Raw genomic sequence first — 13,896 nt, 5'->3', positions numbered from 1 at the left:
TATTCAAGGCGATTTCAACTTTGTACAGTGTTTAATGCATATAGGAAACAGAAATTCCTGAAAACATCCTGGAAGAGGATACTGAAAGGGAGAGGGAACTATAAGCAAAAGTAAGAAAATTAGAAAAAGAAAAAAGAAGTAGTAAACACCCCATTTGTGAGGGTCATCTCATGACGTCAGAGAGATACAGAGCAGGTATCCACCCCTGAGCTTGGGTTCCTTTCATAGTCCATGGAGATAATGGGCGCATGGAGGACACATCTCATATCTTCCTGAAGAGAACATCTCAGATGTGTTGAACAGTGTGCATGCTGGCAGTACAGATGTGGTTTTCTATTGATTATAAAAAAGCCTTGGGGATTGGTAAATGTCTGGTTTTAGTCAGATGATTCCCATCTGTCTCTAAGGGGTTGAGCATTTCATTTTTTCCAAGTAAGTATGGCCCTGAGAAGTGTATTTAATAATATACACTTTCCTCATTGATTAGTTATTTAAATAAAAAGGTATAGCAGGCTAACTTTGCTTTCTCTAAAGAGGAGATACCAAAAGAGGAATTCAGACTACATATCTTCTTAATAACTACTTTTGTATTTTTGTTTACTATAAAAATCTAATACATATCAAGTGCTGGAAATTACGTAGAAAAATTCAGGATAAACTGTCAACTGTTACACTGTATTAAAATAACTAAATCCCTCTAGGTCATGACAGCATTTCTCCTTTTTTTTTTTTAGATAAAGAGACTGAAACACTTTTGACTCATTCCCATGAGTCAGGCACTGGTTTTCCCCCCTCTCTGTTTGAACCAGCAGATTATTTCTGATACTGACCAGCTACTGAGGAAAGCTTGCATGGGTCATAATGACTGCAGGCATAACAGAGTCTGTGCACTTCAAACAGAGAATGTTTTAAGGGTCTGTTGCAGAACTGTTTTCCTAAGCAATACTGATTAGCTGTGTTTGCTACCAGAAGTATCACCTTTAATGCCATCCCAAGCCCACCGGGAAAGGAGCAATCAATGATGAGTGGGCAGGTAAGGAGCTGCTAAGAATGGTTTTGCACTGGGAGATGAATACTTGCTGCATCAAAGCTCAGAAACCATCAGATGAGCTCTTGCAGGATCAAGCCAAGTGAGATGGTGTCTTTTATGTGGAAAAAACCATATCTTTTCACAGAAGAGTTGTTTATTACATCTGAGATCTCAGCTGCATCCCATGAACAGAGAGTTTCCAGTATGTCAGAAGTTTATGCTCTAAAGGTAAGTACCTTAGTTTAATGCAGTGAGTCTAAGACACAGCATATAAAACCAAGGTAAAATACTAAGAAGAAAAATTATTTGTTTATGATCACGAGGCAGCTGAACTTTAAAGCAAAATCATGAGCAGCTCCATTTCTCATTCATTGTGCTCTCTGACAGTTTACAAGGGAATAAATCGATAACAGCTTTAATATGACTGAAAAGATTATCTACCCACTGGGTTGAGTACAGGGTTTCTAAAAAGGCTCAACTCCTCATTTAGGTATGACCTTGAGTTATCAATGGACATTAGGACACATCTACATGCCTTACTTCAGTTCAAACAGGACTGCAGCCCTCTGCTGCACCCAGGCCTGACAGGATGCTGTGTGGGAAGACACAGACACCAAGTCACACAGCTTTTGTATGACATAGGCATCTCTGGCTCCTCTAGAATGGTGATATTCTTTTACACAACACTAATCAGAATTCATTTTTTACAATGAAATATTGGAAACAACTTCTTGGCCAAGCTGCCAGGTATTTTAAGCACCATGAAGGTTAAGAAAGAGAAAAACAACCAGCTGAAAACAAGACCTGAGTTCAACAGCACAAAAATTTCCCTGCTAGTAATGTGCCTTGGAACTTTTCCAGCAGTAGAATCTAGTGTTGGATTTCTGTAGCCAGAGACAGCTTTGTCTTTCTCATGTGTATCAATCTACTTAATATTTAATCCTAATATGACATGGCACAGAGTAGTGGTTCTAAAAATGAACTCCAGGAGTTCAAATTGTCAAATTCTGCCTGTCCTACATGTTTGGGAAGTTTACATTAGTCCAAGTATCTTGAGAAAAGAAAATTTTTTTTTTGAAAGTTTGCATCTGTCCAGAGACTTGAAATGTTTAATAAGGCACTGTGCAGAGGCTACATGTGAGATGGTCAAAACTGCCAGACAAACCTAATCTTAGGATGGCATGTCACTTCCTGTGTATGTGGTTTCTATGGGAGTGCCTTAAAAATATACATTTTTCCTAAATTAAAATCTAATGCTTACTAATTTCATGATATATTTAACTATCCTTTTTTTCACCTTGCCCACAAAGTTTACTGAGAGTTCAGCTGTGAAAATAGATCCTGTCCCTGTGTCACTTTCCATGTTTGCTTAAATGTATAACCATGAGCCTGTCGAACCATGATGAAGGGGTGTGTAATGGCAGCAAATTTTAAAAATCCATCCATTTCCCCAACTCAGTGACACGTGCAATTTCCACTGCAGTGACCTACTTAACAGAGCTGCAGTCAAGGGCAAGCACCAGGACAAAATCATTTACTCTGGGAACAGACCATGCTGTTTCTCCTCTAGCTCCATTCCTGGTGCTTCCCCAAATCAAGACCCAACAGCTTATACTTCCAAAGCAGATCTCACAGTATTTAATTTTCTCCTTAAAACCCCCATGACATGCTTATAGATCAGCATCTGCGTTTCTCATTAGCTTCCAAACCTTGTGCTTTCCACATATGGTTTGAAACCACAAAGCAGATATAGGGATAGCAGCAAGTAATTAAACTAAAAAACTACACTTTGTCCATCATTTTCCTCCCCTGGTGGTCATTCTTGGGTCATGTTTTTTCAGTGCCAGGGATAGGAAATGGGTTGCCTGGTAAACAGCTTACTCAATTTCCCACTAGGTGACATCAACCTACATGACACTGTCAATACTGCTGGGAGAGGAATCAGAAGTGTTCTCCAGATCACCTCCCAGGCATGTGATTTTTTAAAAAGTGATCTCTCACCTTGTGTTCACATTTGAAACAAATCCCAGCTTTCTACTTTCACTCTCTCAGGTTTCACCCAAGCCACAGACCTGAAGGATAACACCTTCACTCTCCATTTGGTTTAAAACACAAAGGAGGCTTTCACCTTATCATAAAACAAGTGGGAGGAGGGGAAATGATCTTAAAAGTACAGTCCTGCTAGAAGATTTGCAAGAATGAAGTGCATTTATAAATATTTTAACAGTTTGAATTTGGCTTAGGTGTGTTGTTGAGATCATGAAATAATCACCAAGTCATGAAGATTAGTTGCCTGCTTAAAGTTTCTTCATGATTTAGAAAAATACTGCAGCTAGAAAAAAAAAAAACCAAAAAAACCCTGTGCGTATCTTCACTATCTTCATTTAGCACAAGAAAGTGCAATTCTAGTGGACCCACTGAACTTAGAGCATCACAGAACCATCAAGCTTGTAAGAGACCTTCAAGATTATCTAGTCCAACCAGCAACCCAGCACCACCATCATTACCCCAAAACCATATCCCTAAACACTTAACATCATTAACACTTAACATCATTAACAGTATGTTCCTATACTGTTATTTGTCCTAGAAGGATCATCTACCCCATTACAAAAATAACCCCAAACAGATAAGAATGTTGAAGCATTTCCTCTTACCAACCTTGATGCTGAACTTTGGTTCATCTTAATTACCTTTCCTATTACACATCTCTTTTCTGAATCTTAGTGCCCTTTCTCTTATCTTTGGTGCGTCAAAATCAGACATGAGGTTCCATCAAGGACGGAAAGCTAATTTTTCAGCTAATAAATGTATGAGATTTTTTTAGGAATAGCTAAAGAATGAATAATTATATTTATCAGAAGATAAAATTTGTTTGTAAGGACACATAAATATTAGGCAATCTTCTATCGGTATTTGCTTTTACTCATGCTATATCCTAATCAACATTGTTTATTTATAACTCTGCAAGCAAACTTTTTCATTATGCCCTTTATACACTCTAATGAAAGAACACATGTGAGTGCTGCAAGACTTTCACATGAACTATGCACAGTTTAATAACTACCTGCATTTAGGTAGTTATTAAATATCAGCTTCCCAGGATACCCCATTGACAGTACCAACATCACTCAGAGGAGCTGAGGTCACTTTTGTCATTCTGGGTTTTGCTGTTTTGTTTGCTTGTGTGTTCCTTGATGATCTAATCAATTTTAAGAATCACAGCAGAAACTATGGCATGAAAACAGGTATCACAATAGCACAGAAATCTGCACTCCTGCCATGCATCCAATTCATGTAGATCTGACTTTGAAGAATTGTTCCACAAACAGAACACCCTGGCAGAAACTAACCCATTTGCAGGTTTAATTCCACGGTCAGTGTGACGGTAACTCACATGTATTCAGACAGAAGCCAGCAGGCTCAAAAGGGCACCTTTAACATATCTTTTTTTCTAAGCCCTTGAACACCTACCTCTTTTTAGCCCTCTCTTCAAATATTTTTCCTCCCTCCCATTGGTAAATAATAAGAAGAAAGCTCAAAGTATGGAGAAAAGAAACAGTCCTGGCTTCTTTCTGTCTGAGAAAACTACTTACAGAAATACTGGAATATATAAAACACACAAAAATGGAAATGAAACCTGGAAGGAGACGTGTCATTCTGCTCAGCACAGACCAAACTGAAAACAACCTACCAAAACAAAGTACTCTTGACCATAAAGTCTATTTTTGGATGGCCAAAGTGCTCTTATGTTACAAGCATTCCTAACTCCTTAGACTTCACTTTGGGCAAAGCAGCAGTTTCCCAGAGGAAGCTGCCAGGATGAGTCAATGGTCGTGAGTGGAGCACACATATGAGGAAAGGACAGGTACCAGAGACACACCATTGGAAGTAGCAAAGAGTTTAAAATTCAGGTTGAGAACACGTGTTTGAATTCAGCACCTGATTTCACATCAATAGCTGTTGGGAGCACTTCTTGGGTCAAGGGGCCTACACAAGACGTGCTGCAATCCAGGGTTGGAGAAGAGCCAGGAATGCCTTTGTCCTGTCCTTGTGGCCTGGAGGCAGCAAAGCAAGGATGTAGAGCAAGAGGGAGCTGTGCCAAGTCCCCTGGTCTGGGTTAGATAAGGATCACACCTAGATATGCACTCACAGGCCAGTTCATGCTTTAGTGGATCTTTTTATGAATGTAGGAATAAATGAAGAAAGGGTCATTGCTTGGTGATGCCACAGGCCTCATTCTTGGAGGGATGAAGGCTGCCCTCTGCCTGGTCATTGTCCTTTATCCTCTTTTAATTAAAAAAATCCAGTTAAAACACTTACATCTAGCAGTGCAAAAGGTGGTCGCAAGAACATTTTGTCTGGACAGGAGAACAACACTGAATACTTTTCCCATCACTTCTGGAAAATCTATTCCTGCAACTTAATTTTCTACTGAAGCTGCAAGCCAACTATTTTGCTTTGCAGAACAGAAATCATCTGATGATAAGAACTCACTATCTGGGACATGAGTAATTCATATTATAGATTGAGAGATAATTAAAAATGGTAAGTGTAGTACTTTCAGGAGACTTTGTTCATGACAGAAACCACACTGAGGGACCTGCAGTTCAGCAATGGCACAGATTTTCCTGAAAAAAAGGAAATATTATATTTGTTCATACACTTAATCAAACTCTCTCCAGTGGCTTGCCTTCTTTTAGATTCCATTTTTAGCTCTTGGGAAATAAATAATTTTGAAGAATGAGATATGTTAGGAAATATTTATTAGATCTAAGCTACTTTTTCATAAAGTCCATAAAGTCTTTTTTTAAAATGTTTTAAACTATGCAGGTCACTTGTGCTTGACCATAACAAGGCAACAAGACTATCCTTCTGTTCACCACAGAAGAGCGTTTAGCTCCCTAATCATGTTGCTTAGTGCATCAGCGCTAAAAAGAATAGCAAAGAATCATCATTGAACTCTTACCAAAGCAGGAATTGACAAAGCCATACCACCTACAAGCATGGTCCCCTCCAATCCATTTGCCACGGATGTTGGATGCAAAACTGAGGGTAGTGCCCGAGATGCACACTAACATGTCACTGACACTGATGTTCAGGAGAAGCATGTTGACTGGGTTACGCAGGGTTTTAAACTTGCAGAAGAGGATGAGGACAATCAAGTTATTCAAAAAACCAAAAAACAAGATTAATCCAAGAAAAACAGCCACTACTGTGTGCCCACTTCGTGAGAGTCCAGCCCTTGGCTCAAGAGGATGTGCAGGTGCACCAAAGCTCAGGTTATACATCCAAGTGTGGTTCATTTCGGACTCTGTCATGGATCAGTGAGGGCAGAGGTGCTGGGTGCCCTTTGCTGAAGCAGTTTTCCAGAAGTCATTCCATCACAGATGAAATCCTCTCAGGAGCCTTGTCATCTTTGCTCAGATGAGATATCTCTTAGATGGTTATGCAGGTGTGAAATACTGAATTGCAGCACAGGGCTATTTTCCTGCACTGTGTCTTTCCAGGGGTCTGCTCTTCAGTAACTCCAGGGCAACAGAACCAAGTGAAAAATCACCTCAAATTCATCTTTCTTGCTTAAACCTAGGATAATATTAAATGATCTTTTTTGATGTTCAGAATGAAAGGTATCTTAGGAAGATGCTTCAGCATGGTCTCCTCCTTCAGAGCAAAGGACAGCCCTATCAATGGCAGCTACCCTCCTTTCCTCTGACAACGGATGTCTTTCTGAAAATACAGAAAAAACAAATGGTTAAAACCAAACTCTCTTCACACAAAAACCAAAAAATAGGTACATTATTTACTAACAGTTCCTCCTGTTTTGAACTGTAGCAAATATCTCTCCTTCTTTTCAGTTTTTACTCTGATTTTTAACAGAAACATCAGTTTGTTTTTATTTCCTTGGATGTTTTAAGCAATTTTCCCCTAGCTCACAGTTTAGCATGGAGAAGGTTGTCTGCACCTTCCTAGCAAAGTTCCTCATGTGAGCAAATGCATGCTGAAACTTATCTTTTGCATCAGCTTCCCAGAGCAAGAATTCTATCTTCCTTCACATTAAGTCAATCTACACCAAGGGAAGTTTCATTCTTGGCTTGACCTTAATTAAAATTATTACACATTTAGGAGGAGAAGGTATTTCTTTACCCAGAAAGAAAAATATCAAATGCAGTCCCTCAAGCTCTCATGTGCACACAAAGGTATCTGTGATAACAATATCTCTCCTCCCACATTTACCAGTGAACAGATGTCTTCCTTTATTATTTACAAAGCAGCCAGACACCCAAATGCTCACATCTCTCCTATCGCAGGCCTAAATTTTACCCACATGGAGTGAATACATTGCTTGTGTGTTTTGTGAAACAATAGTGTTTAGTGTGGATTCACAACTACATAGCCTACCTTCTCTGTGGTTGCAGGCAGATCCTGCACAGAATTTTCTATAAAAATGGAGATGTGTGTATATGTGTGTGTGTGTATACATATACATATACATATACATATACATATATATATATATACACATATATATACACACACACACACACACACACACACACACACACACACACACATATATATATATATATATAAATTTCCAGTCCTCAGTGCAAAATGCATGCTACAAATGGCTTGCTGGACTAAAAAACCCTGAAAGCTTCTCTTTCATGTGCCATGTACTCCTAGAATAGTTGCACACCTGTTAAAATGGAGCATCTCCTATATTACTCCTAACTGCTGTTTCCTGGAAATTGTCTTGTAGAAAAACATGTATTTAGCAACTGGAAAATTGTGAGTTCAGTTTACTCAAGATTCAGAGGTCGCTTGCTTTTTTCTTTTATATCTTGGTGTCATGATAAGAATTTAGAATAAGTATTTTGTCTTTCTATTTCTCTACTTTCACAAATTCACTGTGATAAATGTTACAGTGATTTTAAAGTCTAACATATACAAACTGTGTTAAGGTTTTTTTCTGGTGAGTAAATTATGTACGCTTCACAGACCTTCTACTGTTTGGTCGTTGAGAATCTGAAACACTGATGCTTTCTGATTTTTTCCTCTCCCTTTAGGAGGTACATGATAATTTATGTTGGAAAGGGTCCCAGGTAGCATATCTAAGAGAAAGAACTTTTTAAGTCCTCTTCCTACAATTTTGGAAAAAAAAAATCTCCTACCCAATTCTGGTTGCAGGTTATAGAAGGAAACTAACTGGGTCTAACCATCAATATACTCTAAATTGTATATAGTGTTTAAAAGAACAGAGTGAAAATTTAGTGGAACAGAAACCACATCTTAAAAATACTCTTCTGAGCATTTCTCCCATGCAAACAGGCTGAGAGAGTTGGGGCTGTTCAGCCTGGAGAAGAGAAAGCTCTGGGGAGACCTCGTTGCAGCCTTTCAGTACTTAAAGGGGATTTTAGAAAAATGGGGAGAAACTTCTTAGCAGAGCCTGTAGCAAAGGGGTAAGGGTTTAAAACTGGTTAATTTAGGGTCAAATATGAAGAAGTTTTTTATGGCAAGGTGAGGTGAAACACTGGAACAGGTTGCGCAGAGAAATGCTAGACGCTCATCCCTGGAAGTGTTGAAGGTGAGGTTGGACAGGGCTCTGAACAACCTGATTGACTTGAAGATGTCCTTGCTTATTGTAGGAGGATTATACTAGATGACCTTTAAATGTCTGTTCCAACACAAATTATCCCATGATTAAAAATTCAACTCAAAATATAAATAATAAATAGGTCTATTATACAGTCATCCTGCATTCTTAAAAACATATCAAGAGTTCATATTTTTAGTGCTTACAAAAGGACATTCCCTCCTGGATGGGACTCAGCTGATTACAATTTAGCAGTGTGACACCAGGTGTGCAGGTCCAGCCCAGTGTGCAGGTCATTTCTCCATGGCCACCACTCACACAGCTTTGGCTGGGCAAGTTCTGCCCTGGTGTGTTGGGAAATTATATTCTAATGCACAGGCAAGATGAGCACGTCCTGAAAGTTCAGTGTAAGACACATTTTAAAACAATATTACTTGATATCAAAAGATGACAAACACGATGCACAAAGACGAGCTTCAAAAAGTTTTGGGTGAATTTAAGAGACAAAGGTCTGCAGAGGAAGACATCTGAAGATCTGGGCTATGTATGAGTAAGTATCTTTTTAGGAGCTCATGTATAAAGTGATACGTTTTTTACAGTTATGGATGAGGTAAAAACTAAATTCAGATTTCAAAAAAGATTCTAAACTCCCATAACTAATCCCTTGAAGAATGGGTCCAAGTTTACCTAATGTTAGCATTTAACTGAAAAATACACATTATTGTTGAAAAACACTTGTAGATGAGCTTTGTGCTCAAAGCTTTTGCGTTCATTTGATTTTCTTTTTTTTTTTTTCTCCTCCAGAGAGGTCGCTTGGTTTAATAGAGGTTACTCTGGAACTCTATAAACCCTGTCTTTCAGGTGACACTCTGCATTCCCTAGGGCTCCATGACCTAGGACAGCCTGAACCCTCCCAGTTCTTAGCAGGAAGCTAGGAGCTTGCAGAATTGCCAATTCTGCTTCTCAAAAAATGTTTAAAAACCCCAAAACAATAAAACCTACAACTCCATCCAAGGCAAGTAAATGAGCATCCAGTTTGTCCCCTTGAATTTGTCAGAGTTGACAGGGAATGGAAAACATACCCAAAGTGATACATAACATATGGCCAGGTGAAATGGGCCAAAAGTTTGTTTAATGTCACCACCAATTAAATCCTGCATCTGTTGACTGGTTCTGACAGTAAAAGTCTAAAGATGCAGCAAAACAGACACCCATCACTGCTTGTATTTTCTCTGAAGTAGTCTGTCGGAAAAAAATAAGGTTTCAGAAGATGTTAGATCAGCTTCTGGGAGCACAGGCTTCAATACTGAGAATGAGAGGCTTCTTTTCACACTTGACACCATGCATTAGTTTGAGTAGTGAAGCTGGTTTGTTTCCTTTCTCACTTTTCTACCAAATAACTTATTAAACACATTAGCTTCACGGGTTTCCAGCTGGGAGATTCTTTACCATCTTCTCTTGCAACATTGTGCAACATGCCAAAGATCATGCTTAATTCACTTTAAATATTTAAAATCTGAAGCAAAGGCATAAAATAAATAAAATCAAACTTCATGTTACTAAAAAAACCTTATCCTTTTCCATCATATCTACATTGTACTCTTGGGGTATAAAAGAGCTATAAAAAGCCCTCTTATGTTTACATATCCATACAATCTAAATCAAGTCATTGCTCACTTCATACAAAAATCAATTTTAAAACACTTGTTTTCCTTCATTTAAGAACTTGTATTTCTAATGAAAAGTTAAATTAAAAACAAACAAACAAAAAACATCCAAACATAATATTCAAGGACAATCCCTCTACATAACATTTCAAAGACAATCCCAGATGAAATTTTATAAAGGAAGAATCACTTTTTTGACCTGCTAACAGAATTATGACAGCAATAGTGTATTTTTAAGTTGACATACATTTAACCTTGTGTTCCAGATGAGAAACTGAATTGTTTTTAACAGAAAACATCCAAAACCAAAGGTATCATCTGAAACAATTGTTTTAAAACACAGCTGAAAGATGGGGATCTTCATGGGACTTCACAACACTGAAGTCAGAATTCCCATCTGTTCTGGATTATTTTTCCATGCTCCAAGCCATGCTGCAAGATTTCAGGAGATCCAGAGAGATGTTTAGAGCTAAGCTAGAAGACTGAGAGGAGGTTCTATGGTTCAGAAGTTTGGGTATCTCCCAGCTCCCAAAACCTCCTGTCTGTGCATGAATCTCTTGTATGCAGATCAGCAGATTTACTTTCAGCAGTTCTCGTTCACGACAGAGACAGACATGGAAATGAGAACAACGTAAGTACAGAACACATGTGATGAAGTTCACATATTAGAATGCCGTACTATTTACTCAAGGGGAAAATCTAAGTGTGGCAAACCCATGCTTTTGAAAAAAAAGCTACTATCATTTAGAATATTCAAAGTTAAGGCACCCCTCTTAGGTAACGAAGAGGAAGTTTAGAAATGCCTGCGGTACGAGTAGATGAGACAGAGCCATTCCCGAGCTGGGCTGAAGCCATCAGAAGTGTCCCGGAGCCCGAGCCGGGACGGCGGCGGCAGCGAGGACTGAAGGCACCTCCCGAATGCCCGGGCTCACCCCAGGCTTCTAAACACCGCACCGAGCAAAAGCCTCTCCAGCCGACCTCCGCGTCCCTCACAAACTTTTTACACTTCTTTGGGAGGGGACTGGAGGGTGGCACAGTACGCTAGGAGAAGAACCCACCTGTATCTTTCATCCACAGCAACCCAAAGGGAAAACAGGCACCCGAGCGTGCGGCAAACGCGTCCCGAGCGGCGGCACCGGGAGCCCCGGTACCGGGCTGCCCTCCCGGGCGGAGCGGAGCCGCGGGGCGCTCACGCTGCGCGGGATGGAGGCGGCGGGCTCGCCCTGCCCGCACACATCCTTCTCCTTCTCCTTCTCCCCTCCCCGGTGGGCTGCGAGGACATCCAGCTCCGAGAGGCGGGGGAGAGTGAGCAGATGGCTTTGCTAAGTTAAAGAACCGGAGCGAGGCGCATCTCGTCCCGTTCCCGCCCGCGGCTCCCGGTGCTGCCCCCCAAGCTCCGCCCGCGCCGGGGCGGTGCCGCAGCCACGGCACGGCGGGCACCCAGCGCCCCGGCATCCGCACCCAGCGCCCCGGGATCCGCACCCAGCGACAGGCACGGCGGGCACCCAGCGCCCCGGCATCCGCACCCAGCGCACAGCCATCCGCACCCAGAGCCCCGCGATCCGCACCCAGCGCCCTACGATCTGCACTCAGCGCTCCCGGTCCGCATCCCGCCCGGCCGCCCCTCCTGCGCCGGGGCTGCTCGCCCAGGGCATCCCTGGTGGTGCCGCACGGCTGCACAGCGAGCTTGGGCTGGGCGCTCTTTCCACGCTTACTGCTGGGAAACACGTTTTTTGGTGTTGTTAAGCAAGCAGGTATAAACTCCTGCTCGGCAGCGGTCAGGAATGCAGTTTAAACACGTGTCAAAATGTGGCGGGTTTGACTTGACAAAACTAAAATCAGACATATCTAAAGTGTAACTTTTCACTCATCTGCTTTGTCTGTGTTTTCCAGAAATCTCTACGTTTTAAGCATTTACAGAGTGAGCAAGCACTTATGGTTGCTGTGTGCTGAAACCAATATTTTCAGAACTATGTCTGTTTATCGCAGAAATAGCATGAGGCTTGAAAAGCTGTGTAGCATTGTGTCTCCCTGTCACTACTACTGCCTACCACTACACTGCTCTTTGAGACATACTCCTCTGGTCTTTCTACAGAGGGAAAAAATGTGCCCATGGGAAATGAATTGCTGGATAAACCACTGAGAGAAAAACATTCTAGAGTATATTTTGCTTTGTTGAATGTCTCTTAGCTCTGGTTCTTGCTGAATTTCTAATGAGCCTTCTAAATTTGTAGATCACAGTTAAAGGCTGTAAAGTGAACATCATAGTCATATCAGTCCATCTAGATTAAACCTCTTGTCTGATCACACTTGCAGCTTTTTAAACATCTCTGCCTTCAAGACAGACCAGCCAATGCACCTATTGTTATAGAAAAACAGTCCAGCAAAAACAAAGATGCTGTGAAGTTTACTCATGTAATCTTTCCCCAGTGAAGTCTAGGCAGACCTCATAAGTTGTACTAATAACAATATTTTGTTCCACAATTCAGCCTAAGTAAAACTATTTCATTAATTAAAATAAGAATTTTCTGAAGAAAAAAATCAGGAATATACTTAGTACCATCATTTTCAGAAAACACACTGAATCACAATTTTGCTGACTAGAATTCTACTGTAAACTAAGAACTGCTTCTCCCAGAACAAAAAAAAAAAAAAAAAAAAAAAAAAAAAAAAAAAAAAAAGTCCAAAATATTGTGCAAATGTCACATTCAGAGAGAGAGCAGGAGTGTATCTCCTTAAGAGATGCCACCTTAAAATTTAAATTAAGAGTGTTCATTTTTTAAAATATCACTTGTAAAATGTCTACCTTTGAAATTCTCCATTATGGTATCTAGTGACAAAAACAACCACAGTCACTAGTTGCATGTATTTATAATAATTTTTCAACAGCATGAAAATATGTTGTGTTAAAGTGAACTTCATTACCAGATGCAAAGTCAGACAAAACTGCTTACTAAGAATACGATTAAAATTATTTTGGAATTCACTTATCTGCTATGAACTTGGAAGAGTTTAAAAAGTGGATTGTAGCAGCAAAAAAAAACCCCTTGTCAATACAAAAAAATCATCAGGCCATTTACATGCATTGAATCTCCTTTTATGCCACAGATTCAGAGCAGTTTGGCAGCATTACTAATCACCAGGGTGTGTCAGTGAAGAATTGCCATGCTCTGGATGGTGTCCCTTTGGGTTGTAATTCTGACATCCTGGTGGGGCTTCAGAAATTAGGCATGAGCATTTGATTTTAATTCATGCTTTGGTCAAATTAAAAAAAAAAAATTAGCAAATTCCAGCATCTTCCATGAATTTCCTGCTTACCTCTTGCTTTCAAACAAATCTTGTGACTTTTAGTGAAGTCTCAAATATCACACAGAAAAAGGGACTGCAAATTAATCAAGTGGGGAGCAGTACTGAGAACACCTGCTGTTGTGCTCACCTACATCTGTACAACATGTGGGAAGTTGAGATTGTGTCCAGATACCAGTTGCCTGAAAGCATGTAAGAGTTCTTTAAGTTGATTTCTTATGTTTCTATGGGAACTGCTTTTAGTATCCTCATTTATAGTCTCTCTAACTTTGCTCTTTTTGAAAGACCCAGTTAGT

At 40.2% G+C, this 13,896-nt stretch overlaps 1 protein-coding gene across 1 annotated transcript in view; it reads right to left on the bottom strand.

Moving 5' to 3' along the window:
* LOC128934066 (pinopsin-like) overlaps positions 1-6,351 on the bottom strand; it is a 70,943-nt gene extending 64,592 nt beyond the window's left edge. The window contains exon 1 of the mRNA XM_054271363.1: positions 6,000-6,351. Within this exon, the coding sequence (XP_054127338.1) occupies positions 6,000-6,351 (352 nt within the window). The remainder of the gene's footprint in view (positions 1-5,999) is intronic.
* Positions 6,352-13,896: the final 7,545 nt, after the last annotated feature.

This window comes from Melozone crissalis, unplaced genomic scaffold (genome assembly GCF_028551555.1).
Source record: "Melozone crissalis strain CALT ecotype California unplaced genomic scaffold, PUWL_Pcris_2 ptg000013l_1, whole genome shotgun sequence".
Classification (NCBI taxonomy): Eukaryota; Metazoa; Chordata; class Aves; order Passeriformes; family Passerellidae; genus Melozone; species Melozone crissalis.
Note: the sequence above shows the minus strand (reverse complement) of the source record. Positions and strands in the feature narration are given on the sequence as shown.